Source organism: Aspergillus thermomutatus, assembly GCF_002237265.1.
Source record: "Aspergillus thermomutatus strain HMR AF 39 chromosome Unknown NODE_1, whole genome shotgun sequence".
In the NCBI taxonomy this organism is placed as follows: domain Eukaryota; kingdom Fungi; phylum Ascomycota; class Eurotiomycetes; order Eurotiales; family Aspergillaceae; genus Aspergillus; species Aspergillus thermomutatus.
Window position 1 is genome coordinate 322805 of NW_020798048.1, and position 23228 is coordinate 346032.

Below are 23228 nucleotides of genomic sequence, written 5' to 3' on the forward strand. Positions count from 1 at the left end.
CCACCATTATTACCTACTATTATCTCAGCCCTGTGGAACTCAGTAGCAAACAACGGAACAATCACTATCGTGTCGCCTAAGTATGCTGTGATCGAGGGGTCTCTGGATGTCTGACTTTAATGGCAGTGAAGTTGCTATCTGTTCCATAATGCTCACTCTCCAGCTCAAAATGCCCTTCAGGTATCCGGTAAAGGTACATGTTGTCCGGGTACACTATTGATGTGGCTCGGAGATGAGCGAGATCTCATTGCGGAGGATCGAACCATCATTGGTGCAACCCAATATCCAGTCTTGTCTCGGCCAAGCATCCTCCCTGAGGTTTAAAAAGACCAGGCGGCAGTATTCTCCCTCCCTGCTAGTTCTCCGATCCATCTGGTTCATATTTTGCATTTCAAGAGTGGCTGCCTCTGTAGTCGATAGACCGTTCAATTGAGCACCAACTTGCTGCACACAATGGTAGCCGAACATTTGACGATTCGCAACCTCACCACAACCCCGATAACCCTCAAGCTCATTGAGCGTTTTCACCCCCATAAGGATCCTCGAGATGACATGCAATTCTTGGCCAGGAATTTCACTCGAATCCTAAGCAATGTCACTCGCACCAATGAGACCGTCGCCGCGATTACTGATGATAATGAACCATTTGCTCGCGATGAGGTTGACATTCATGTGGAACCTTTCAAGACAGTTCAGACCGAACTGCGTACGTTCATTGATTCGGACAAAGAGCGCCTGCGCTGGATCTTCGAAGCCGAGGGAGAGCGTCATCAAATTCAGACGCCGGTTCCTACGACGGAGTCTGCCGGCATGAAGGCGTTGTGCGATAATCCTCGATTTGGCTTCACTGGCGTTTACGTGACTCCTGAATCCCATCTTGCAATCTACTCCTCAGCCAAACTGCACGCATGGATGGGAGAGCTCCAAGATAGCACATTGCTCTCTTCGCTGTCCATTCCAGGAACACACAATTCTCCTACGTGCCATGTTGCGGCCCCATCTGTTCGTTGCCAAGCGGTCAGTCCACGCGAACAGCTCCGAAATGGTGTTCGCTTCTTCGACATCCGCGTGCAGCCTCAGTATCCTGAAGACCCTTCCAAGGACGAGCTTATCCTAGTGCACAGCGTGTTCCCCATCTCCTTGACGGGCAACAAGTACTTTCGCGATCTGATGCGCGAGGTCAATGAGTTCCTCGACCAAAATCCATCTGAGACGCTCATCATCTCTCTAAAGCGAGAAGGCCCAGGAAATCATACCGATGAACAACTGAGTCGGATTCTGCGCGACCATTATGCTCGTCCAGGCAGCAGGTGGTACACAGAACCCAAAATCCCTACTCTGGGCGAGGTGCGCGGGAAAGTCGTCCTGCTTCGCCGGTTCAACATCATAGAAGAGCTAAAGAATGAGCACGACGGCCACGGCTGGGGCATCGACGGAAGCGATTGGGCAGATAATACTCCAAGCGCAACTTGCAGCAGTGGTCAACTCTGTATCCAGGACTTCTACGAGGTCCTCGAGACGAAAAACATCGATGTCAAGATCAAATACGTAACGGAACACTGTGATCGCTCCAGCGGGCACTGTTACCCGTTCGGTGCCCTCCCGGATCCCGAAGCTACCGAAGCGCATCCATTTTATATCAATTTCCTCAGTGCAAGCAACTTCTGGAAGGTCGGGACGTGGCCCGAGAAGATTGCAGCGAAGCTAAACCCGGCAACTGTTTACTATCTTTGCCGGAAACACAGCGATAAGGACGGTGACTGGTCGACCGGCGTTCTTGTCACGGACTGGGTCGGCCACGAAGGCGACTGGGACCTTGTGCGGTGCATTGTCGGCATGAACGCTAAGCTGAAGATGAGACAGATGAGACAGGAGCAGGAGCAGGAGCACTCTGACGGCGATGCATGATTTGTGTGCTTTCAGGGGGAAGCAGCCAGTGCTTTTTCTTGAGTCGAGACAGACATGCCAGGCCACTTGAAAAAGGAGATGTAACCAAGATACCACTGTAATGAGCCATGACACAGATTACATAGTCATCATCTGCCAATTAAGAATACATCAGCGAACAAAATCCGCATCCCTACTCCTTGGCGGCGGCTAGCGAGCTGTGCATGAACCAGTCATGGCCACACACTTTATGTTAATAATTCCAGACCACAACCTTAGGGTGTGCTGTGTTCTACTTAAATGAGGGACTAGCCTACAAGAAGGGCAGCCTGGTCATGCAGCTGATCATTTCTCATCAATGTTATCTAGGTTATCATGGCATGTTAGTAATTCAGTCTCATGCATATACCATGTCCTTCAAAGCAGAGCCGTAGGCCAGCAGATTCTCATAATAATAGCACTATCTGAGCGAAATTATTGAAGAGAAGCTCCGCAGCTAGACCAATATATTTGTGCATCGTGAATCCATATCGAGCGAACTATCCAAAAAAAGCTCAGAGAGTAGAAATCCAGTTTGAAAATTGATAGTGTGCGATATGACTTGCACCTTCAAAAGCAATTCAACACTACGAAGATTGGAGTAGCTTCGCAATCTCAGAATGATTGTATCGCCTTGCGCAATCAACTGCTGTCCGTCCTTTGGAGTCTCGGATGGAGGGGTCTGCACCTTCCTGAATGAGGTAGCACACTATATCTATCTTGCCCAACTCTGCGGCTCTATGCAGAGCAGTGCCGAGGCCCTTAAACCACTGTAAGTTCCATGAGGGCGGGTGATTCTCATACATCCTAGCATTCAACGACACATCCTTCTGAAGAAGGAGCTGCAGGACCTCAGTAACATTATTGTCCCGTTCAATGGCATGATGGACCAACTGTCCTCTTTCAATATCACCTCCTCGATCAAATAAGAGGCGGATTGTTTGAAGCGGAGCTCTTTGAACGGCAAAGGACATTGGAGTGAGATCCAAGCGACAAGCCGCGTTCGGATTGGCACCATGGTTGAGGAACCAATTAGTGATATCCCAATCTTCAACGACAAACCTGTCAGCAGTTAGCCTTTTTATCACCTTGCTGGTTCTTAAGGGACATGCGCAAGTGCTGGAGGTTGAGTTTCGCTGAGTGGCTCGTTGATATTCCATCCATGCTGAAGGAATACGTCGAAGATCGCGGCTGACTTCGTTTCGATTGCTTGTTGAACATGCACCAACGCCAACGGTATTCCTATATCCAATAAATATGAGACAATCTCGGGGCGATCATACGCGATTGCTGTCAGGAGGACTGGCCAAAACTCTTGAAGCGTATAGTTCTCAGGAGATCGATCCGCGAGATAAGATCCGAGGATCCTTTTTATAGTGTCAAAATCTCCAGAGGCAGAAGCATTCGCGAGAGGTGTAACCTCTTTGGGTGGGTAATGTTCGACAGAGCGCGGGCTGAATGAGGGAGGTGGGACATATGACGCCGGGATGGTAGCCATGATATGCGCAAGATCTCGCAGTTTGTACCAGAAGGTTGAATTATAGAGATGCTAGTCCAGGACGTTAAAGCGGCGGCTCGCTGCTCGGAGTTATGGGTGGGAAAATGCGGCTGTTTATGGCTTTGTAGCGGTCATTTGCAGCGTCGATTTCACGGGTCCTCACATTCTATGTGTAAAAAGCAAATAAAATTACCCCGTACGAGGGCAGGCGGAAGGAACAATAGGTAGCTGAATCGATCCTAGTTGACCAAAGGTATGCCATTCAAGTTCGGGACGTGTAACCACAGTGGTTTTCTGAGGAAATCTAATTGTGATAAGTACAAGAAATATTATACATGGACAAGGTGACAAGATTTACTGCGTCGTTAAGATTCGTTCTTGTCACCCTCAGGACCCTTCTGCTCATCTTCCAGAACGCTTCTCCTGCTCTCGAGAGTGAAATAAAGGCTCTTGCCAGCGCCTTCCAGGGCATTCGTAATGCTAGATCCCATGCTCTGCAGAGCCATGATGAGTTGAGACCGCAAGCCATCCATACCACCTTCGATGCTGCCGACCCATTTCGTCTGGTCGACATCGAAGACCTGACCATCCACTCGAGCAGCCAGCAAGCTCAATTTCTGCAATCCATTTTGGACAGGCAGTTCATGCCACGCCGGGTTCGCCCTGCGAGTGGGAGCAGGGAAGCCGGTCGCCTTGGGGGCAAGAACCGACATGGCGGCCTTCAAGTGCTCAGGAGACACCTGTGGGATAGAAAGGACTGCGACCGGACCCACGAGAAGCGCTGAAAGTTCATGCTTGCCTTTCATGTGCATCACAGCGTCATGGGCCGCACGGGAGAGATCATGGGTCAGGGCCGGGTCGTCCTTGGATCCCGACAGAGGAATCTCGGCGGAGGTCTGTGTAACGGGGTCGACGGCTCTGGGAGGTTTGGCACTGGCCACTGTAGCCTGATCTGGACGGAAGTATTCGACAATGCGGAGAGCGACCTCGAAGATGCTGGTCTGGACGATTTGCACCTTGATGTGAGGCGCAAGTGGTGAAGCTTGCCGTCCCTCGGCGGCAATCTTCTCATCAACCTTCTGCATGGCCTTGCTCAGCTCCCGCCGGATCGCAGCCCATTCTACCGACTGAAGGTTATCATGCTGGAAGAGAACCATGAGAGGTGTCGTGCGGATAAGCGATGTGTACTGCCGGAGAAGCTGTGATCGTCGGTACTCGGGATTGCGATGAGAGGGAGGCTGAGAAGGGGAATATCTAGCGATCGGAGGAATTGAGGTTGTCATCTGTTCAATAGATGCGGCCGGAGTCGTCGCTGTGGCTACAGTGCTTGCATATCGAGCAGCGACTGGTATCTCGAATTGACATAGGACTCTCTGGCGTCGGAACGACTGAGAAATGCGTCCATTTGAGAGCCGTAACCGGGGCGGCATCGTGAACCTAAGTGTAAGATTTGATTTTCTGAGAGTGTGATGATTCTGTCAATCCGTCAAGAAAAAAGCAGGACGGAATAGTCTTGCGCAATGGTTGGCACCGACAACCTCAGCCGATGAATCAAATGCACGTAAAGAAACCAAAATCTGGAAGAAAGCCAATGGCCTATGTTCCCAATTCGGTATAGACCATTAAATGGGCGGTGAAATTCTGCCAGGTACTGATGACTCCTCCGGTGATACAAGCAATGGACTGTTACAAGGACTTAACCCTTTCTTTGTCACTGCTCCCATTTGAGTCAATTTCAAGTGTCTTGGAGAGCAGATTTGCACTCAATTCACCATGATGTCAGCGCATGAATTTGACCAGAAGCCTAATCAAGTTTCGATATCACCCCTCCTTCAGAAACTTGCCTACCCCGCTACCCAGATCCCAGTTGATGCTTCCGAAATCGCTTCAGCATTTGCATTGATTTTTGAAGATCGTCTGTCAGCCATTCAGACAGCCGCTCTTCTGACTCTTCTGCATTCTACCGGAAAAGACCGAGATGCGCAGGTCATTGCATTATGTTCGCTTCGTATGAGAGAGGCAGCTCGCCAAATCGAGAAGAGCTCTTTGCAGAAGGCCATCAAGGCCCGCGGAAAGAAGGAAGGAAACTATGAGGGCGGCCTGGTGAGTGAATCGAACCCTACCGATAGCTTGACTGCCTTGCTAATCTGGCATTTTGTTCCAGTGTGATATTGTTGGGACCGGTGGTGATTCACATTCTACGTTCAACATTTCGACGACTGCCTCTATCATCGCGTCGCCGCTCCTCATGATGGCCAAGCACGGCAACCGCGCGCAAACTTCATTCTCTGGCTCTGCTGATGTCCTAAACGCGATCCCCCCAGTTCCCCCGAAGATCTCCGCAGTTACTGCCGACAACCTTGCCGAAGTCTACGAAGCGACGAGCTATGCGTTCCTGTTCGCCCCCAATTTCCACCCTGGTATGATGTACGCTAATCCAGTGCGACGGGGCTTGGGCTTGCGAACTATCTTCAATCTAATGGGTCCATTGGCAAACCCCGTCGACTGGGCGCTGGAAGCGAGAGTGGTTGGTGTGGCTTATCAGAGCCTGGGACCTGTGTTCGCAGAAGCCTTGCGCACCGGTGGGGCGAAGAAGGCCCTTGTTGTCTGCGGTGCGGAGGACATGGATGAAATCAGTTGCGCGGGTCCAACAAATTGCTGGAAACTTACGGAATACCCCAATCCTGCCTACGATGGCTCCCGTGAGGAGTGTTCCTGCGACGAGAATGAAGATGTTCCTCGGACTCTGGTCAAGATAGAAACCTTCCAGCTTCACCCATCTGATTTCGGCCTGCCTACCCACCCTCTAACCGCAGTCTACGGTAGAAAGATGCCGAAAGAAAACGCAGCCAAGATCATGAGTATTCTGCGAAACGAGCTAGCTCCAGACGATCCCATCCTTACATTCGTCTTGATGAATGTTGCCGCCCTCCTGGTGATTTCGGGTATTTGTGAAGCCGAAACCAGTAACATGGGCCCTGGTGACGATGGCAAGGTGATCACCGAACGTGGTCCGGGCGGAGGTCGCTGGAAGGAGGGTATCAGACGAGCAAGATGGGCTGTCGAAAGCGGTTCGGCACTTAAATGTCTGGAACAGTTCATCGAAGTCACAAACAGACTTTAGCGAAACGATCCATTGATGACGCAGGGTTATGTGTGATGCCTCATGCTTTCCATTTCGGGGTTTCTTCTTCTTCTTCTTCTTCTTTTTTTTTTATATTATTGGCTAGGACTGCTCAAGTTGGATAGAGATTATATATTGGTATATATGGGGCTGCGAAATATTGGAAGACTCGCGAAATGCTCAAAGAGCATATCCATGTGATGGAAATTCAACACCATCAGAACGGGGTATATTTTAGCATTGATTCAGGTTGGACACTGAAAGGATTTATGACCATGATAGAGGGATGTTGCCAAACATATCTGCTGGCTATCGTCCTCAACGCTGCCTTTGCAGACGCCAGGCATGCCCGCAGTTTTCAACTTCAAAATAACCAACTCCAAAGCGCCACAGAATGCACATCACTGTCGTAAAGAGGACGAAAACGGGCCGAGGCCCCGCAAATCTTTGCTCGAAACACTTCATCGTGCAGAGTACTTTAACGAGCTTCGAACTGGACCATTCTACTCGAGAAAAGGGCAATTAGCAACCGTTCATAGCAAGGGCAGAAATCAAGCATCCGCTCACGGAGAGATCTTGAAATCGGGTAAGAAGTAAAAGGCTCACCTCTTCGTCCTCTCCTTGTAGAGCACACGGTGACCGCAATCCTTGCAACGGATCTGATCGCCTCTCTTGAGTGAGACGCGCGCATTGCATTCGCCGCAAAGATAGGCGACGATAGGCCCATCCATCGAGCCAGCGCTCATACCCTCGGTGCCAAAGGCATTCTGGGCGCCGAGCGAGGGGACCTGATAAGCTTCGCGGGACATGGTGATCGGAGGCGGTTTGTTCGCGGGTCAAATAATAATGCACAATAGCGCTGGCGAAGATATCGCTCGAGTGTAACTTGGGATGTAGAGTGATTGAAGGCGAGTTTGAGGGAGTCCAGAGTTGGGATAACTAGAGCACTTTTTCTCTTAATGCTCTAGGCTGCTTTGTCATCCCGATGGAAGGTTCGGAGGAAAAGAAGCTAGCCGATTCGGGACTAGCAAATGTGTGCCTCAGGGTACCACATGTTTCCTCATTATTATGTTGTCTGCACTCGGCATATTAAATTCAAGAGTTTGGTCCATGGTCTAGTATAAGAAAGCTATGGTGGCATGCTTTATCCCGATCTATACGTCTATGGAACTTCCTATAGCTATTTCATGACTGATAAATCCTCTCAAATGCCCAACAAACCTCAAAATGAGAAATCTATAATGAAAGGGTATCTCTCCATATGCGTAGCATGCAACCAGCCATGCAAAAAAGCGCTCGCCTCAACAGCAAATTGAAGGGTATAAATGATATATGCAATGTTCTCGGACCAAACCAGAAAGCGAGTGCGGTATCACCAACCGCCTCCGATCTTTCCTGCCAACTCAACAACACGAGCAGTATCGTTGGGTGCATTCTGCGTCTTACCCACGTCACTCTCCACTTCGCGATAGGACGTGTATACCAGCTGAGAAAGGGGTGTATCCACCTTCTGTGACCAATACTTCAAGAACTCATGAATCTCGGTATCCCTCGACAGGACAGAAACCGGCTCGGTCGCGACAGATCCCTCGCTATCAGAGTCCGCAGAGTAATACGCCTCATCTACCCGGGCAAGCCAGGCTCGCTGCTCATGCGGCGTGGCTTTCGACGCAGCCACAGGAGCTTCAGTCAAAGTCTCTTTTAATGTGCTCGGAGTAGCCTCCCTGGCATCTTCAATTCTTATTTGCCCACCCCCATTGGTACAGCCGCCAGGACAAGCCATGACTTCAACATATGCATAATCAGTACCTGGTCCAGCTGGGGTCGCGTTCCTTGACATGGCTTGTCGTCGACTTGCACTTGAAGAAACTGCTGGCGGCTTGGCACCTGGAAGCCTCGACACGCGTGCAGGTTTAAGCTTCCTGACAAGGTTTTGTATATTCCTGAAGCCATAATACCGAGCCGTCTTCAAAAGAGGCTCGTCCCCAGACGACATGAGCACATATTCCACAACATCGGCATTGCGCCCACGCTGTGTGACAATCTTGCTGCCGGGGTTTCTGGCCTGGAAGATTTTGAGGACGTGATGAAGATAGCCTCCAGATGTCCCCGATTCGACTGTTTGACCTGACGAGCTCTTAGAGAACAAGAATGAGTCTAAGGCTTGGTCTGGAAACGGCGCGGAACACGACGCGGGCAACGCTTTGAGTGGCAAACTGGGTAGAGAAAGCCCCCTAGCAGAAGCTAAGGTTAGCAGCTCACGGGTGGTTATGACACAGTCAACGTCACGGACGGGTGTTGTCTGTGACTCAGCGGAGGCTGAGGCCCATGCGATGTCGGTAAGCTCTTCCCGGCTTGCCTCGAGCTTCTTGTCGAAGCATGGCATGATAGCTAAATGCCATATCTGAGAAGGTGAGACCCCGAACGCCTTACTTAGCGCTGACTTCAGAAATGTGCCGGTCAAAGCCTGAGGAGACTTGAGGCGAGATAAATGAGGAAGGATGAAAGGATGTGTTTTTTCAGCATAACATATCCAGCCGGGGCAAGCGGACGAAAGGATTGGTCGCTTGGGAAGGCTGCCCGTTTCGTTTGATGATAAAGAGCTGGTAACCTCGTCCGCTGTCAGAGCCAACACTGCTTCACGCATGATGTTCGTGTCCACAACCCATGTAAACCCATTGCGATGTTTTCCACCGGCTCTGAGACCATGAGGGCCAATAAGAAATTGATCAATCATATATTTTGCCTCCCGCTCGGTGATTCCGTATGTGGCTGCCAAGCTTGCCCTGACTTGAGGACTGACGCTAGCAACAAAGATGCGACTATCGCTGTCTGCTGTTCCCACATTTTGTGTAGCTCTTTGATCGCTTCCAAGACTCAACGGCAATTCAGGGTACGATTCAAGAGTATTGAGAACCTCTGTATGTGATTGCAAGGATATCAACACTGCTTCCGCGGATGTGACACATCCGGAGCATGCAAGGCAGTCGGTCAATGAAATCTGAGCTGGGGGAAGGTTTTCCGGTTGAACTTTGTCTTCCTTTGTCACTTCATAGGGATTCTATAAAATTGGAAATCAGTGTTAGCCCATTGGCTGACAACGGCAGATGATTGGTAAGAATAGCAAACATACCTCCGACTGAGATTCTTTCTGTGGTAGTGTCTCAACGGGCTTGATGCAAGCAACCCCGGGAGAGATAAAATCGTTCAAATCGTCTGCAGAAAGGATTGCACTCATCGTGACAGGGACTTGTGGTCGAGCTCCCCGCTATGCGATAAGGACGAAGAGCGCCACCAAAGTAGTATGGATCTCGTAGCGTTCTTCGAGCCTGTGTTCTTTATTGTGGATGCAAACCGACGAAAATAGCGACAAAGAAAACGGTAGGGAGGGGCTGGTGAACAGCTCGACCAGAGAAGCGCTCTTTCAGAAGATAAAGAAAAGAAGCGACAAACCCAAGTCTCTTGGATGAAAAAGTAGGCTGTTTAGTAAAGGCAATCTTCCGCTTTGTCATGGCAGCCGAAAGTGGCGACCCTTGATTTGCTGCTCCACCCCGCAATCGGCGCCGATAAGCTCACCGCCCGACGTGCTCAAAGAAGATTCCGCCTGTTTATGCTCCTCGTTCCGGCGGTTCTGCCGTTTCTTTGTCTGGAGTAACCTCAGGCTCCAACAGGAGAAGCAGGTTTGCGTTGCTCTTTGCCTGGGGTAACTGGCTTGGAATTCGATAAGGACAGCGAGGGTAATAGACATATATAGCTTAGGAGAAAGTCTCAGAATCCATAACACCTAGTTTTCTAACTTTCCGACTACCCTCCTCTCCCCTTGCGTATTTTAATTCCACCACGAATCATGGCTGGTGCATCAGCCGGTGGCTCTAAGCAGCCAGCAACTGCCAAGGGAAAACAGAAACGGCGCGCAGAAGTCGAAGAGGAGAGGCCTGAAGCTTCCGGCGCAGATGACTCGAATGACCGGCAAGAAGACCAACGGGCCGCAAAGATACAGAAAACCGATCAAGGCGAGGAAGAAGACAGAGAAGCGAGGACAGCGCGCCTGATAAAAGTCGCCCAAGAAACAAAGAGCATCATTCCGACGATATTGACGGTGACGCCTCAGGCTCCGCCCGATGGGCATTACTATTTACTCGATGGATTGCCCCAGTTGGATCAGGATAACTGCCCCAAGGTCCGCACATTGGTCAAGGTTGTGGAAGGAGACACCTTCAACACCGCGTTCAACCTTGCCAATGCCGCCCAGTTCCTCGATCATAAGGATACCAAACCTGTCTGCGTCTTGAATATGGCGAACGCGGGGACTGTCGGAGGGGGTTGGGAACATGGATCAATGGCTCAAGAAGAGGAGCTCTGTTTCCGCAGTAGCCTCAGCTTCACTCTCAAAGAGAAGTTCTATCCCATGAATAAACTTGGTGTTATCTATTCACCGACCGTCGTTGTTTTTCGGGAAGATACGGGAAAACGGCATCGCTGGATGGACTTGGGAAAGCCTGAGTGGCTTCCTATAGTCAGTGTTGTCAGCATGGCGGCACAGTTTAAGCCGGCTGTCGTGATTGATGATAATTCCACGGAACAGCGGTATGCGAACGAGGAGGATCGAGATTTGATGAAGGATAAGATGCGCCTTGTCCTGCGCATTGCCGCAACCCACGGCCATCGGAGGCTCGTTTTGGGCGCCTTGGGTTGTGGCATGTTCAGGCATCCCAAACACGACGTCGCGGATTGTTGGTTGGAAGTCATGGAGGAGAAGGAATTCAAAGGATGGTTTGAAGCGATTGTATTCGCTATTGTGGATACAGGTAATAAAACAGGGAATTTGGAAATTTTTCGAGAATGTCTTGATGGAGTGAAGTTGTGATGAGATACTGGGGATATTTCCGTTTTGTGTTTCTTGTGGCCCATATTTAAAGTCAATATGTTCAAGATATGTATATGAAGACGCATGGAACTGAGTCGCTATAAGTTCATACCTATGCCTCTAGAACAAAGGTCTTCATTTTCTGAGGCGTGTTGATCGTCGCCTTCCCTCCGGCTTCGATTCCGCCTTGATGTCCACTGCATCCTCAGATTCTCTGGGCCGGATACCTCGCTGATTCGATCCGTGTTTCTTCGATTTGGGCTCCTTCTCATCGTCATTCACATCCTTCTCCTTTTTCACAGCCGTTACTCGTTTTCGCTTGGTCTCACTCTTCGAGCCATTGGCGTCCTCGTCGCCAAAATCTTTAGCAACAGGGCCCGTTTTCTTTTGAATACTTGGCACAACTGCGCTCGTTCTACCACCGACTGTCAGAAAAACAATCTTTTCACCATTTGGCAAGACCGATGGCTGGTTCTTCTTTCCCTTCCCCCATCGATGCTTGAACAGCCAATGTTCAGGAAATTTCTCGGAATCAGCGAGCACATCTATTGACGTCGTGCAAACATAATGGATGGAAGAGTGAAGCTGTTTGATCTGCTCATCCTCGATAGTATTGCTATATTGCTCCGGGTGTATCTTGGCATGATATAAGATCTCGTCACTGAACAGCTGTCAGCTCTTCAGGCTCATCAAAGCGGCGGCATGCATAGCTGTATAGCCCTACCCCATCCAATTACCAATCCCACTGATGTTCGCCTGATCCAGGAGAAGGGCCTTAATAGGAACCTTTTTGCTCCTGAGCTTGTCTGCCAGCCACTCTTCCGTGATGAGGTCTTTATCCGCCACCGGGTCCGGACCGTTCTCTTTGAGCGGACTGTGTTTGCGGATTTCATCTGCAGGACAATCCACGAGTCGGATTCGACTTAATCTGCGAAAGTCAACGAAAGCTGCCTCGGTTTTCGGGTCTCCGTCTGTCTCCAGCAGGAACTTCCAATATTTCGGTGGCCATTCTTTATCTTCAGGTTTCTCAGTGCGGTAGTAGTATGTATCGGCGTTGCGGATCTTGAGCCAGCCTGCCATTCCGAAATGCATCACTGCATGAGGAGGTTCGTTCATGATAAGCCAGAAATACTTTCCTTGTTGACCTGCGCTGACGACCTTTTTCCCTTCCATGGCTTTTTGAAATTCAGAGGCGCTGGTCCCAACTTTCCCGTAGACAATATCATCGTTCTGAGCAGAAACCTTTGTGAGAGTCTTCCCAACAAGATGTTGACCGATAAAGTGAACGATGCGCGAGATTTCAGCTAATTCAGGCATGGCAGCTGAAGAAACCCTAACGAACACGCCTGTTGATTTATATGCAGAATTATTAGTCTAGGTGAATGGCAACGATACTGGAGGTCTAGCAAAGATTACAATGAGAAACATCAGCTTATGTGGACACGCAGGTGTTGTGAGAGACGCGTCGAAGGTCACGAAGTCCCGTGATCAATAGCTCCCTACTCAATTGGGATTAGCCACTATCGATAAGAGCGTCAGTTCGTTGGATTCGCCGCAGCACTTCAACATTCAGACTCATCCTTACGATTGTTGGATTAAAGAGAGTTCGGTCTGCGACATTATCCAACTTGGAAGATCCTCACGTGTTTGTATGCTTGAGGACTAGTTGAATCAAGAGGCTGATCGTTGTTCCGATATCCCGCTCTTGTGCTGCTCTACAAGTCAACCTGCAACTTGCTTCCATAGCTCTGCAGTTCTAGCCCTACAAACTGGAGTGGTTCTGGGCTCTTTCTACCTCTGGAAAAGACGGTGGACCGGCACCGTCTAGGACTGGCGAAATGTCTGGGCCATCATCGACATCAGCCCCACGGTTGAGTCCTCAATTCTGCTTCAATGAGAGGGTGCTTTTAGGTACTTCACGCTCAGCTCACGATCGCTCAAACTCCAGCATGATAACATCGCTGACTCCGTCTTTCTGAATCGAACAGATTTTTTGCGGCTTTCTAGGGCGACCATTGATGACTCCATTTCGCAGAATCTCAATGCCCTGATCACCCCGGCCCAGGAGGGGTTTGATCCCTCATCAACTGCAATCCGTCAAACAGACTCCAAAGCCGGAAGGCCGATAGATCCCGAAGCATGCCGGAACTTCAAGGACAATGTCCTCTTCCAGTCATGGCAAACGCGATCTGATGTGCTGAACTTTTGCGCTGGGGTCGCGACCAGTCCCGATCCCGACGATCCGGATCTTATTCTTCGACAGGCAGAGTCGGCAAAGGAACGGGAAAAGATCGTCGATGAAAGATTGGACCCTTATTCTGCTCGATATTTTCCGAAAGAGCTGAGAACAGAGTCGCTTGCGAACTTGGTTCGGAATCAGCGAACAGTGGAAGAGATCATACGGGCGCGAACTTGGAGCTTGGTTACTGAGAGGTGCAATGACTCGGCTTCGACTTGGGAGGAGGCTTTGAACAGTTGGCGCCAGAGAAAGCAACGGTGAAGGCTGTGCACAGCGCCAACAGAGACCACCGACACTATTCTTGTGCCGAAAAACATGAAGGATACTCCCCCATCTTATATTCTGTTGGCTTAGCTGGTGTTGATATGATCCTAGACTTGATATCTCTTGATGTATAATTCTGTATTATAGTCGCATATCTAAGGCGTTTGATATTAAGACACAAGCCATCTCAGTGCCATTAATGACAATCTCAACATGTCAAATAACCATAAACCCAGGCATATACCCAAAGAGAACAAAGGTACGGTAGGACGACAACGGATTTCAATTCGTAGAGGATTCCCTGTGCTGCATATGCACGCAAGCGTCGTCTCGGATAATTATTTTGGTTGATTGAGGGCGAATGCAGCTGGAGAGGGAGGATCGTACAGGCAAAGCATCCATTGTGTTACGAAGAATCAAGCAGGAAAGAGAAGATTATCCATTGTCTTCGATTAAGTAAATGGACTGCGGTAAAGTCGACGCTGATATTGTTCGGAGGCTTTGAATAATATTAGTGCTCGTCATTGTTCCGGGAGGGAAAAAGAGCCCACTCCCCGCACAACATCCACCAGCTTTATCTACGCACAAGTAACTTGGCACCTTCAACTCCGCCAACCTTGCACAACAGCCACCATGCCGCAGCCTTTGAGCTCCAAGGATGCGTCCTCATTCCGACAGGTGGTTCGCCACTATGAGAACAAGCAATATAAAAAGGGTGGGTTGGGTGACCGGATTGAGTCACTCAAAGTTTCCGGAAAGGTGGACTCGAGAAGACTGACTCCATTGCGTCTTGTTTAGGCATTAAGCTCGCCGACCAGATCCTTCGAAAAACCCCTAACCATGGCGATACACAGGCGATGAAGGCTTTGATTATGAGCAATCTCGGACAACAAGAGGAGGCATTCGCGTTGGCCAAGGAAGCCCTACGGAATGACATGAAGTCGCACATTTGCTGGCATGTCTATGGGCTGCTGTACCGAGCAGAGAAGAACTATGAGGAGGCAATTAAGGCATACAGATTTGCATTGAGGATTGAGCCGGAGTCGCAGCCCATCCAGCGCGACCTCGCTTTGCTCCAGATGCAAATGCGGGATTACCAGGGTTACGTTCAAAGCAGGAGTGCGATGCTGCAAGCCCGTCCCGGTTTCCGGCAGAACTGGACGGCTCTGGCGATTGCACACCATCTTGCGGGTGACCTCGAGGAGGCGGAGAAGGTTTTGACCACATATGAGGAGACGCTCAAACAACCGCCGCCGGTATCCGACATGGAGCACTCAGAGGCTGTTCTGTACAAGAACATGATCATGGCGGAAGCAGGCAAGGTCGAACAGGCCTTGGAACACCTTGAGACTATCGGATACAGAATTACGGATGTGCTCGCGGTCATGGAAATGAAGGCAGACTACCTTTTGCGATTGGACCGAAAGGCAGAGGCCGAGGCAGCCTACACTGCTCTTCTTGAGCGGAACCCGGAGAACTCGATCTACTATGACGGTCTGATCAGGGCGAAGGGGATCTCAGAAAGCGATCATGCGGCGCTAAAGGCAGTATATGACGCTTGGGCGGACAAGTACCCTCGAGGAGACGCTCCTCGCAGAATTCCACTGGACTTCTTGGAAGGCGACGAGTTTAAGCAAGCGGCGGATGCATACCTGCAGCGCATGCTCAAGAAGGGCGTACCATCACTCTTTGCAAACATCAAATCTCTGTACACCAACCCTAGCAAACGCGACACGGTGCAGGAGCTTGTGGAAAGCTATGTCTCTGGTAATGGGACGACACAATCCAACGGCTCCGCGGAAGGGCAGGCAACTAAGGATAACACTGACTTCCTCGCTTCGACTTACTACTTCCTTGCTCAGCACTACAACTACCACCTTAGTCGCAATTTATCGAAGGCCATGGAGAGCGTCGACAAGGCCATCGAACTGGCCCCCAAGGCGGTTGAATACCAGATGACGAAGGCCAGGATATGGAAGCACCGCGGCAACCCTCAAAAGGCTGCCGAAGAGATGGAGAAGGCCCGACTTCTGGATGAGAAGGACCGCTATATCAACTCGAAAGCGGCCAAGTATCAACTGCGGAATAACGACAACGAAAAGGCACTTGACAATATGAGCAAATTCACCAGGAATGAGACCGTCGGAGGAGCATTGGGCGATCTTCACGAGATGCAGTGTGTCTGGTATCTTACCGAGGATGGCGAGTCATATCTACGACAGAAGAAACTTGGCCTTGCTTTGAAGCGCTTCCATGGAGTGAACAACATCTTCGATGTTTGGCAGGAAGATCAGTTTGACTTCCATAGCTTTTCTCTTCGCAAGGGCATGATCAGGGCGTACGTTGATATGGTACGGTGGGAGGATCGTTTACGCGAACATCCCTTCTACACCAGAATGGCTCTCTCTGCCATCAAAGCATATCTTCTACTCCGCGACGAACCCGATCTGGCTCACGGCCCGCTGCCTAGCGGACTCAGTGGCTCAGGCGACCTAGACGACGCTGAGAGGAAGAAGGCCCTCAAGAAAGCCAAGAAAGAACAGCAACGTCTAGAGAAGATCGAGGCCGAAAAGCGAGAGGCAAGGAAAGCTGCCGCCGCTACTGCGAAGGGCTCCGATGGGGAGACGAAGAAAGAGGACCCTGACCCTCTTGGCTACAAGCTTGTCCAAACGCAAGACCCACTAAAGGATGCGACCAAGTTCTTGACGCCCTTGTTAGAGCATAGCCCAAAGAATATCGAGGCAGAGTGTCTTGGATTCGAAGTGTACCTCAGACAGAGTAAGTGCAATTCTTGGATATACCTTTGAGGATTGGCTAACGCGTTTGGTAGACAAATACGCACTTGCACTCAAATGTCTTGCCGCTGCCCACCAAATCGACGCAAGCAACCCAACTCTCCATGTTCAGCTTCTGCGCTTCCGCAAAGCCCTCGACAATCTTTCTGAGCCCCTTGCCCCTGAGGTTGCTGAGGTTGTCAATACTGAATTCGAAAAGCTGCTGCCCAAATCGCAGAATCTCGGAGAGTGGAATGACTCTTTCTTATCCACCCATAAGGAGAGTCCTTCGCACACACAAGCCGGCCTCAAATGCCGCCTTATTCTGCAACCTGACTCCAAGGCGCAGTGCGAAAGGGATCTGGTCGCCACACTTGACTTGAACAATGCCTCTATCGAGACTGCGCTGGCTGGTCTCGATATTCTGTACGAGTGGGGAAGTGATCAGGCGGCGAAGACCGCATACGCCGAGAAGGCCAGCAGCAAATGGCCTGAATCGACGGTTTTCCAGCTCAGCTGAGCCATTGCGCGAATGATAAGAGGAATCATCCCATCAGCTCCCGGTCATCCATATATCACGGCGGTAGATCTCTGGGGCTAAGGGCTCGTCAGTCCGCTGCCTCGGGATTCGACACCGTCTCATTCGCGTCGGGAATTGATGCACCTGTGGTTGAGGGCTCAAGGGGACAAAGAACCTAGTCCAGTGTAGCGAGAGAGATACAATCTGATTGATGTATGAGTAGGATACTATACTTCTCTGATCTTTTACTGGGGCTTGAATATAAAATGGAGATACGACTGGCTTGATACCTTGCTTCGTTAGTTTCTCTGATGAGGTTTTCTATCGTCTTTTCGTCCGGAAAGAATAAATAACAGTTATAACCTAGGCGCCATTAATCGTTGACCTTCTAACTCACTAATATCGATTGTCATCCGTGTGGTGTCTATTGGGGAAATAGGACGCTGGCTCCTGAAATAGGGCTACCTGGAGCGGGCTGAGTTTATCCTATGATGTCGCCCTCCGACTGGGCAGAATATCCAGAAGTCAGCGACAAGGCCATGGAGTGAGGATAACCTACAATATATATGACCTTCAGGGTCGCACTAATATACAGTCTAAGTGGGAGTAATGGTACATCAAGAAGTTGAGAGGTTCATCCTCCAAAGACAAGACTCATCTTCATTCGCCATCCGCTCCATCAAGATTACCAATGATGGGCTTCATCTTGATGGTTTCTTCATCCTCTCCGTAGCCATACTTGATCCACATCCGCTGCCAGAAGGGAACGGGGGTGGGTCTCTCTTGTCCGAGAATGTATTCCTTGCCCTCGGTAATGCGTTGTGCGCGTGCCTCTTCATCAGCAGAGAGAAGGGAGCGCTGCATCCGAGATGCAATGCGTGGGTCCAGGACGATATCATCTAGCCATTCGCGTTCCTTGTCAGGATTTGCCTCGTCCCGCTTATGCACTGATTTGTGCCATTCGGACTCTTCTTTTTCGAGGACGGTTTGCTGTTCGTAATTTGCGGAAGTGGAAGGCATCGGGTCATCGGATGAAGAGAAAGGTGAAGCACCGGCGTCGACGCTTGCACTGCTCATTTCGGAGTCGGAGCTGAAGGAACTGTCAAGATATGGTCTGCTTGACGAGGCGAGGACAAGCCCGGCGACTTCGCGTCCAATTTCATCGGCTAGATGGCGTCGGTTCAGGTAACGGTAGAGTCTGATTGGTGTATTCAAGAAACCCAGCAAATGTGGGAAGGGGATGGGGACGGAGTTCTCCAAGGACTGTGGGAGGGTGGATGGAAGACTCCGCGATGAATATTCGGCCGGAGTGAGATATGCTGGTGTCGGTCCACTGGGCTTGGCGGGCTTGTCGTCCTTTTTGTCCGCTTCCTCCTTCTTTTCAGTGCTCTCTGCAGCAGACGTGCCATCGACAGGTGTCTCTGAGCCTTCGCCAGAAATCAAAGGTTCTTCCACAGGCGCAGCTGGGGGAGTCGGAGGATCAAGGGGCCCAAGCCAACCTTCGTGAAGACCCCGAATGTATTCTTTCCAGGTATGCCGTCCAATTACCAGGTCACCTTTTGGACCGGGTTCTTCAACGACTCCGATTCTCTGTCTCGCGTCGGCGATGATGTCTTCATTGCCGATTTCCTCTACGACCGAGCTTGGCTCACCCGCTTTCCTTCTGTGCTTGCGGATCCGTTCCGATAGTGTTGCACGCACGTCGCCCTCCCTTCTGCCTTCGATGAGTGTATAGTCTAGAGCTGCCGCGACTAATATCGGCTTCACGTATTCCTTGAAATGTTCGCGAGCAATGCGAAGTCCGTCGCCCGGCGGAGCGGCCAAGAATACCGTTAATGTCCGCCGTGTCTGTTCGATGGGGAGGGTCTCCTTGGAGAGATGTGCGACCAAGTCACACCACTTCTGTTGTACGCGACGCTTTTCTCGACGATCATAGACGATGGCAGCCGTGAGTGAACCGGTGATTGTGAAAAAGATCATCCAATTCCGGGATGGAAGCTTGAAACGAAAGTTGGGCATTCCTGTGGAGCGATTAACGTCAAATAGGCCGGGAGCTCTAGAGGTCTATCAGCAATTACCTAGCATCTTGAATGCTGGATTAGCTGGCTTCGGCGTAGTTTTCGAAGCAGCATTTTGAGCCTGGCCTGAGGCCGCGGCGGAACTGGAGGACTCCGCCATGGCTCCAGATGTTGATAGAGGTAATGGAGCGCAAATATGAAAGTCAGATGATTTCAATATTTGAATGATTTGAGGCAAGCTCAAGAGAGAAAATTCAGTTAGAAAGTGAGCAGATTCTCTTTGAAGAACACCGAATCACTTCCGGTCATGACTCGAGATAAGTCCAAAAAACTTCGGAATGCTCAAAAGCTGCCCGGGACGAGGTTTATCCGGGCGGTATATGAAGCACACTCAGAGTAAAGTGTTTGTCCAGACAGAGAATCAAGGTAATGCTCCAGAAATCAGACTACATTGATTGCAAACAATGTAAGTAGACATGTTAGGTTGATCTGAAGAAGTGTTCAACGACTCCAGGTTGATCTTGTCACATCATCATCGTCTAGTTTGTGCTGCTAGGCACTTATTGTCAAATTGTTCCATGGTTAAAGACTGCGTATTCTAAGTACCTTTTTGACCTGTTAAGGAGAGTTTCTTGAACATGACTAGAAATAATAATGCGCGATGATGCATGGTAAATTGTTTCAGAACCATGATTATTATTGCAGACATGGACAATTAAACAAGAGCCTCAGGGACCCCTAACTACGGAGTACTTAGATTTGTGCCTGACTGCCCCAGGCCAACACCTGCCCCTGTCCTGTCTTGCACTGTTGGTCTCTCCAACCTGCTGTATCCCGACAGTCCAGACTCCGGATAGGCGCAAAACGAACCAAACATCGCGCAGAGTTGGAGTTTGTACGTAGATGGAGTAGCCTCCTGGTCATTTGGCTCTGACACCCATTGTTTCTTCTGATTCTGTCTCCTGCTTGTCAGATAGATACATACATATTTGCTTACAGTCTTCTTTGAATTCACCCAGCCAGATAACAACATCTTTTGTCCTTTTTCTCCTGAACGTGGAGGACTGAGAAACGTGCGGCTTCTCCCCCCTCCGCCCCCCCTCTCTCCCCAAAGGGCTCCTTGTACTACTACTCCTGAGCCACCGCTCCTTTGAATATTGACCCGTGCCCTTCCCCCTCCCCCTTGGGTCGCCAACATTTTCGTCTTCACATCGACAACCTTCGATCCAACTCCCCAGCGTCTGTCACGTCGAGGTCGTTGAGTCGAGGAAAGCGTGTCGCAAAATGGATCCTAACAATAATCGTCTCCACCTGAATTTCGGGTTCAACGATCGGAATGGATACAATGCAGCGGCCAACAACCGCGCATACCCAACAACCCCCTCTGCTTTTCCTCAACCGATATACCAAAATCAAGGTCCTCAGGATTATGTTGATGCTCAAAATGGGGCTTACAATCAAGGATACTTTATGGCCAACCCTTATCCTCCCCAGTATGCTCAGGCGCCTTACGGCCAGCAGCAGCAGCAGCAGCAGCCGCAGCACAATCTCGCGTCCCCTCAGCCCACCTACCAGTCACGGATGGCCTACAATGCCAATGACGGGACAAATGGTCTTATCCAGCAGTTCTCTAACCAGGATCTGAACTCGACACGCACGGGTTTCTTTGGTCGTGCTGCCTCTCCTGCTCAGAGACCTCGCACTGCTGGTTCTTCTGCCCCCGGACAGCAGCAACCGGGCCATCTGGCCCCTCCTATGCCTCGGAGTCCCCGAACCCCGGCTGAGAACGAAGAACTTCAACGGTATCCCGAACGCTACTCTGAGAATGTTCATAAGCGAGGCAAGGCGGCGAAGGAGTTGGTGAATGTGTTCTTCCATGAGAACATTGAGCGGGCACGCGACCGCAACATGCGGTGAGTGATGAAGACATTTTAACGTCGCATGGGGAGAAACCGCTAATGCTTTTCGTTTCATTCAACCAGTTCTGCCGAGCTCGATAAGATGATCCGTGAGCCTAGTATCCCCATGGAAAGGAAGCGCCAGGAGGCCGAGATTGCTGCAAGAAAGGAGTCAACTTTCCTGCGATTCCTCCGGACCAAGGAGACACCTTCCAACTTCCAGACTATCAAGATTATCGGAAAGGGTGCCTTTGGTGAAGTCAAACTCGTGCAACGGAAGACCGACGGCAAAATCTATGCCCTCAAATCTTTGATCAAGACAGAAATGTTCAAGAAGGATCAGCTGGCTCACGTTCGTGCTGAGCGTGACATTCTGGCAGACTCCAAGGACAACCCGTGGCTCGTGAAGCTGCATGCTTCTTTCCAAGACAGCGCCTACCTTTATCTGCTCATGGAGTTCTTACCTGGAGGTGACCTGATGACCATGCTCATCAAGTATGAAATCTTCTCCGAGGATATCACGCGGTTCTATATGGCAGAAATCGTAATGGCCATCGAGGCGGTCCACAAGCTTGGCTTCCTCCATCGGTGAGTTATTCCCTGATACGCTTAACGCAAAACTATGGTTTCTGGACACCTTCTTCGCCTTCCATCTATGCCGAGGGAATTATCCAACTGCGATTGTCATAAACATACTAACCAGCCGTGATCGACAGGGACATCAAACCTGACAACATTCTGCTCGACCGAGGTGGTCACGTCAAGCTTACTGATTTCGGTCTCTCAACCGGAGGCAAGAAAACACACGACAACTCGTACTATCAGAATCTTCTGAAGAACTCAACTTCGAAGGACAAGAATCGCAACTCTGGATACTTCAACGATGCGATTAACCTGACAGTCTCGAACCGTGGGCAGATTAACACCTGGAGAAAATCCCGTCGGGCCATGGCTTATTCGACTGTTGGCACGCCTGATTACATTGCCCCCGAAATCTTCAATGGTCAGGGATATACCTATCTTTGTGATTGGTGGTCTGTTGGTGCTATCATGTTCGAATGTCTTGTGGGTTGGCCCCCGTTCTGTGCCGAGGATACCACGGATACCTACCGCAAGATCGTCAACTGGAGAGAATGCTTGTATTTCCCCGAGGAGCTTACACTTTCCCGCGATTCGGAATCATTGATCCGGAGGTTTGTTCCCGCTACAGTTTTCATTTTTGGCTTGAAAGCTGATCATACTCTGCAGTTTCCTGTGTGACGCGGAACACCGTATCGGCAACGAAGGCGGCCAGTTCGGAGGTGCCACACAAATTAAGAACCACCCATTCTTCCGTGGAGTGGTGTGGGAACAACTTCGTAATATCCGCGCTCCCTTTGAGCCGAAACTCAGCTCGAACATCGACGTTTCGTACTTCCCTATCGACGAGATTCCGCAGGAGGACACCAGCGCTATCCACCGTGCTCAGGCCCGTGCCATGCCAGAGGAGCAGGAAGCTGAGATGAGCCTCCCATTCATTGGATACACATACAAAGCGTTCAATGCTTTCCAGGCGAACTGAACTTAAAAAAAAGCTGGCCTTCAAGTGTGTGGATTGTGGATGAACCGAACCGGGGATTCTCAGAGCGGGCTGGCTTGCGCGGAAAACCCTGGCAGCGGTGCATGTTCAATTTCAGACGGGTTTACTCGTTCCATTGGTCTTCATCATGAGCATATAGCGCATTTGATTTCCCCTTGTGGTAATGACCTGAGCATATTTGGTTTCATATGCATTTTCTGTCGCAAGACGACAACTGCTGGGTATTCAGCGTATCTAGCAGCAGAGAACTACATACGAGCGCATTGTTTGTTGGTCGTCAAAATTCTTGATACACCGAAGCGAACAGATCATGGTTTTACTGGCTGTTTTTGTCTTTTAGCTAGGTCGTACATATGGCGCTCATCACGCCTCAATGCATCTACAATGAGAGTGAAACCTCGGAGAGCCATGCACCTGTTAAACAGTACAGCCTTGTAGGACAGAAAGAAGACAAGCGATGCCTGGTAGAAAGTAGACCAATGAAAGAGAATGGTTTTAAAATTCATTGAAAAGAGCCGCTT

The 23228-nt window shown here is 50.2% G+C and overlaps 11 protein-coding genes across 11 annotated transcripts; 6 read left to right on the top strand and 5 right to left on the bottom strand.

Moving 5' to 3' along the window:
• Positions 1–453: 453 nt before the first annotated feature.
• CDV56_109673 (phosphatidylinositol-specific phospholipase C) lies at positions 454–1908 on the top strand (the record flags this gene model as incomplete). Its single annotated transcript, XM_026763292.1, has 1 exon — positions 454–1908. The coding sequence occupies one exon, from the start codon at positions 454–456 to the stop codon at positions 1906–1908; it is 1455 nt and encodes a 484-aa protein (XP_026619093.1).
• A 1881-nt stretch (positions 1909–3789) lies between these two features.
• CDV56_109674 (mitochondrial 54S ribosomal protein uL10m) lies at positions 3790–4854 on the bottom strand (the record flags this gene model as incomplete). The annotated part of the gene is made up of 1 exon (XM_026763293.1): positions 3790–4854. The coding sequence occupies one exon, from the start codon at positions 4852–4854 to the stop codon at positions 3790–3792; it is 1065 nt and encodes a 354-aa protein (XP_026619094.1).
• A 343-nt stretch (positions 4855–5197) lies between these two features.
• CDV56_109675 (anthranilate phosphoribosyltransferase) lies at positions 5198–6548 on the top strand (the record flags this gene model as incomplete). The annotated part of the gene is made up of 2 exons (XM_026763294.1): positions 5198–5527; positions 5589–6548. 2 exons carry the CDS (start codon positions 5198–5200, stop codon positions 6546–6548), a joined length of 1290 nt encoding a protein of 429 aa, XP_026619095.1.
• Positions 6549–7150: 602 nt separating this feature from the next.
• CDV56_109676 (Rpo12/RPC10 RNA polymerase subunit family protein) lies at positions 7151–7357 on the bottom strand (the record flags this gene model as incomplete). Its single annotated transcript, XM_026763295.1, has 1 exon — positions 7151–7357. The coding sequence occupies one exon, from the start codon at positions 7355–7357 to the stop codon at positions 7151–7153; it is 207 nt and encodes a 68-aa protein (XP_026619096.1).
• Positions 7358–7920: 563 nt separating this feature from the next.
• Positions 7921–9786, bottom strand: nar1 (iron-sulfur cluster assembly protein NAR1; the record flags this gene model as incomplete). Its single annotated transcript, XM_026763296.1, has 2 exons — positions 7921–9609; positions 9682–9786. 2 exons carry the CDS (start codon positions 9784–9786, stop codon positions 7921–7923), a joined length of 1794 nt encoding a protein of 597 aa, XP_026619097.1.
• A 609-nt stretch (positions 9787–10395) lies between these two features.
• On the top strand, positions 10396–11415 carry CDV56_109678 (uncharacterized protein; the record flags this gene model as incomplete). Its single annotated transcript, XM_026763297.1, has 1 exon — positions 10396–11415. One exon carries the CDS (start codon positions 10396–10398, stop codon positions 11413–11415), a length of 1020 nt encoding a protein of 339 aa, XP_026619098.1.
• Positions 11416–11550: 135 nt separating this feature from the next.
• Positions 11551–12732, bottom strand: CDV56_109679 (putative formamidopyrimidine-DNA glycosylase; the record flags this gene model as incomplete). Its single annotated transcript, XM_026763298.1, has 2 exons — positions 11551–12076; positions 12140–12732. The coding sequence occupies 2 exons, from the start codon at positions 12730–12732 to the stop codon at positions 11551–11553; spliced, it is 1119 nt and encodes a 372-aa protein (XP_026619099.1).
• A 521-nt stretch (positions 12733–13253) lies between these two features.
• On the top strand, positions 13254–13915 carry CDV56_109680 (MIX23 family protein; the record flags this gene model as incomplete). Its single annotated transcript, XM_026763299.1, has 2 exons — positions 13254–13326; positions 13404–13915. The coding sequence occupies 2 exons, from the start codon at positions 13254–13256 to the stop codon at positions 13913–13915; spliced, it is 585 nt and encodes a 194-aa protein (XP_026619100.1).
• A 636-nt stretch (positions 13916–14551) lies between these two features.
• CDV56_109681 (peptide alpha-N-acetyltransferase complex A subunit NAT1) lies at positions 14552–17212 on the top strand (the record flags this gene model as incomplete). Its single annotated transcript, XM_026763300.1, has 3 exons — positions 14552–14633; positions 14717–16696; positions 16749–17212. 3 exons carry the CDS (start codon positions 14552–14554, stop codon positions 17210–17212), a joined length of 2526 nt encoding a protein of 841 aa, XP_026619101.1.
• A 660-nt stretch (positions 17213–17872) lies between these two features.
• Positions 17873–19390, bottom strand: TIM54 (Tim22-complex subunit TIM54; the record flags this gene model as incomplete). Its single annotated transcript, XM_026763301.1, has 2 exons — positions 17873–19233; positions 19291–19390. 2 exons carry the CDS (start codon positions 19388–19390, stop codon positions 17873–17875), a joined length of 1461 nt encoding a protein of 486 aa, XP_026619102.1.
• A 1124-nt stretch (positions 19391–20514) lies between these two features.
• CDV56_109683 (serine/threonine protein kinase CBK1) lies at positions 20515–22689 on the top strand (the record flags this gene model as incomplete). The annotated part of the gene is made up of 4 exons (XM_026763302.1): positions 20515–21143; positions 21213–21716; positions 21845–22321; positions 22377–22689. The coding sequence occupies 4 exons, from the start codon at positions 20515–20517 to the stop codon at positions 22687–22689; spliced, it is 1923 nt and encodes a 640-aa protein (XP_026619103.1).
• Positions 22690–23228: the final 539 nt, after the last annotated feature.